The sequence below is a fragment of the Crocodylus porosus genome, unplaced genomic scaffold (assembly GCF_001723895.1).
Source record: "Crocodylus porosus isolate Cpor-Errol unplaced genomic scaffold, CroPor_comp1, whole genome shotgun sequence".
Lineage (NCBI taxonomy): Eukaryota > Metazoa > Chordata > Crocodylia > Crocodylidae > Crocodylus > Crocodylus porosus.
The window spans coordinates 40,978,382-40,981,970 of NW_017728886.1; the positions used below are offsets into that span (position 1 = coordinate 40,978,382).

Sequence of the window (3,589 nt, forward strand, 5' to 3'; positions counted from 1 at the left end):
GTCTCCAAAGGCTGGGGCGGGGCATGGCGACTGCCCACAGGCAGCAGTGGCGGCAAGTGGGGAACTCCTGCCAGTGGCCACAAAGGTGGTGGTAGTGGGGGGGGGGGGGGGTCAGATAAGGACCACCCACAGGTAGTGGGGGAGAAAAAGAGGTGGTGAGCACTGACCAGCAGGGTCAGGGACCACCCGCAGACACTGCCGGCAGTATCAGCGGTGGCCAGCGGCGATTGGCAACAACCCACAGACACTGGCACCAGTGGCAGCAGCAAGGCGGGAGGTGGCAAGCGGCAACCGCCTGCAGGCACCACCAGCAGGGCTTCTCTCAGGGGATGCTCCGCCAATCTCAGGGGGTGCATGTGTACCCACGTGCACCCTCTATGCGTCACCAATGCAGGACACTGAATACACAAGATGCTGTGAGCATTTTAATTAGAGCAGCTCCCGAGAGCTGCTCCAATTAAAACACCCCCTCCACTCCTCACCCTGGAGCATGTCTAAAGACACTCATGATACTAACTCAAGTTTCAGTTGATGATCCCAGTTTCCCACTGTAATCTCTAAGTGTGTCAAAATAAGAGTGGATAAAAGAAAAATATCTGATATAATTATTTGGATTTTTTAAAGTCTTTGATGAAGTCCCTCCCAAGAGGCTGCTAAGGAAACTAAGTAATCATGAAGTAAGAGGCAAAGTATTGTCATGGATAAAAAACTAGCTAAGAGACAGAAAACAAAAAGAAGGAATGAAAGGTAAATTTTCTGACTGGCAAACAGTTATCAGTGAGGAGCATCTTGATTTTGCACAGTACCTGAGGTGGTCCTCTTGGTGTGAGAGCCATCTGGAATAAGCTGCAACACCACAAAGGCTGCTTTTAGGGCTCGTTTAACAGAATTATGCTTCAGGTCTTCACTGTAGAGTTATTTGGCTGCCTAGCATCATGGACCGAGTACCTAAATTTCTATACCCTAGCTACTCTGCAAAGCCTTATTTAAAATGTTTGTCCTCTCTGGTGCTGTGTGTTTACAGTACCAACACATTCTTGTGGGTTGCAGAATTTCTGGGGATGTATCCAGTTTACCTATTCAGTAAAACTGAGCTGTTCTAGGATTCTTCTCCAGTAAAAACCGGAGGAGAACTTATCCATCCTCCCTGGACAGTCACTCCTAATTACCAGGAGGGAAGTACTGGGCCCAAATGCAGCTCATGCAGACAGGCAGGCTCCGGGAGGGAGAGGAGGAAATCAGTCTTGACACTTTTCTTGGGTGGAGCCTGCCTTCCCAGGCTGCTGCCAGGCTGCCTGCAGGGCCACACAGAGCCTGGTACTTTGTTCTGTGGCTATAGGGGCAGCATTTGCTGTGCCTCAAGTCATTTAAGGTGCATTACACTGCTGAAAGTCCTACAGCAGCTGGAATTAAATGCGCAATACACCACTGAAGCGTGCAAACACCAACACCATTAAAGCAGTGCAAAAGCATTTAGCCTGCTCTAAAGTGTCATGCACACACACCCCTTGTTTCTTCTACACCTGGCCAGTGTGTGAGTGAAAATACCATCCATACTCTTACCTTACCCCATGCTGGGCACCTAGACCTAGATTACAATCCCACTGGATTTGCCTGAGAGAATTTTGAAAGTGGATAGGAACCATCAGGCAGGGAAAGTCCAAGTTAACTCTTCAGTTAACTCTAGCAGTGTAAAAAGATAGACTTTTCTGTATATGACACTTAATAATGCTACTTTGTGAGTGACACAAAATTCAAACCAAAGTTAATTCTGTTAGAGGTTAAAATGTTAGTCTGTCTTTTTAACAGAGTTGAGTTCTATTTCAGAGCACATGTGAAACTTTGGTTTGAATTTAGTTTCTTACTGGGAAATATTCAAAACTACTATGTAAGTTGGCATAATTGGTGGTCCCCTCTTGGCAAATCCCTGAGACTAACATAACAAGAAGGCTTAACTGCATTTAGATGACATTAAGCCATATGCTGAGAACCAGAATAAGACAAGCATCATTGAAGTCTCATGAAAGCTCTCAACATCTATACATAGTCCTCAGAGCATTTTTCTGCATGAGTTTCATTCTTACCAGCCAGCATTTACATATTTTTGCCCACATCATAGCTGATTTTAGTAGTACTGATACAGATTTTTCTAACTGAACATTTTTTGAAATGTAAAATTTTCCACCAACATTTATTAAGAACTATCAATTTTTTAAAAGGATGTTATCTTTCTTTTGGGGTTCTCTTCTTTTTTTTACTTCCATTTTTCCTTCTGTGTCTCTCTCCAAATTTAAAAATAGATAATAGAATCAGAAATGGACTGGGCCAAAATCCAAAAACAGGAACATGACTAAATCCAAAAATAGGAACATGCATCTAAACCAAGAAATTTTCTTTCATTATGATATAGTGGGTAAAGAGCTTGACTAGAATTTTTTTAATTCCATTCATTTTTTTTTCCATTAACAGTGCTTACTATTTTTTAACTAGCCCTACTTCTAACCAGTGTTATAAATTATTTACCATTATACCCACTAATGGTGCATGTTAGCGTATCCATGGAGTACCCCACTATCCTCAGGTTTCCCGCCTGCCACGATTTGGATCTTAAAGAAATAAACATAGGGAGGAAGTGATTGTTACCCAAGGAAGTACCTGTTGAAAGTACCATGCTGGAATGACTTGGTTTTTTCCCAGTTGGGAGAGAAGACAATGATATCGTCTACGCATGCCACCGCATAATTTTGATGCGAGGCCAGTACCTGCTCCATCAATTGTTGGAAGGATGCTGCAGCCCCATGTAGTCCAAAAGGCATCCTCTCGAACTGAAAAAGCCCCCATGGGGTCCCAAAGGCGGTCTTTTCCTTATCCTCTTTTGCCACAGGGATCTGCCAATAGCCTTTTGTGAGGTCTAGCATTGAGATGAATTGGGCCTGGCCTATCCTTTCCAGCAGGTCATCGATTTGTGACATTGGGAACGCATCGAAACTAGCAATTTCATTAAGTTTCCGGTAATTTATGCATAGCCGGATCGATCCATCTGGCTTTGGTACCACTACCATAGGACTCCGCCAGGGACTTCGGGACTCTTCGATAATCCCTTGTTTTTTTCATCTGGTTGATCTCTTGTCGGACAACTAGCCACAAGTGTCAGGGTAACCTCCTCCAGTGGTTCCTCACCACTTGCCCCAGTGGGGTGACAATGTGGTGGAAAACTCCCCTGGCTTCTCCTGGTATTTCTCTAAAGAATCTCAGAATTCCTCTATCAGGGTCTGTATCTCCACCTTCCGGCTTGGCTCCAATAGGTCATCTACTCTGGGTGTCCCCTGGGTTCCGATTAGGTCCCTCACCCCTGCCTCAGGCCCTGCTTTGTTCTTGTCCACTGGCTCCCCCAGGCAACTTTCTCCCGGACGCCATCTCCTCAGCAGATTGATATAGCATCCTTATAGGCTCGGCAGTGCTACGTTGGATAGCACTATAGCAGAAAGAGACTTGGGGGTCATCACTGACCACAAGATGAACATGAGCCTGCAATGCGATGCTGCGGCTAGTAAAGCGACCAAAACGCTGGCTTGCATCCATAGATGCT

The 3,589-nt window shown here is 45.1% G+C and overlaps 1 protein-coding gene across 1 annotated transcript; it reads right to left on the minus strand.

Annotated features, from left to right (window-relative positions):
• Positions 1 to 2,639: 2,639 nt before the first annotated feature.
• Positions 2,640 to 3,062, minus strand: LOC109307103 (RNA-directed DNA polymerase homolog). The gene has a single exon (XM_019530822.1). The coding sequence runs from the start codon at positions 3,060 to 3,062 to the stop codon at positions 2,640 to 2,642; it is 423 nt and encodes a 140-aa protein (XP_019386367.1).
• Between the last annotated feature and the right edge of the window lie 527 nt (positions 3,063 to 3,589).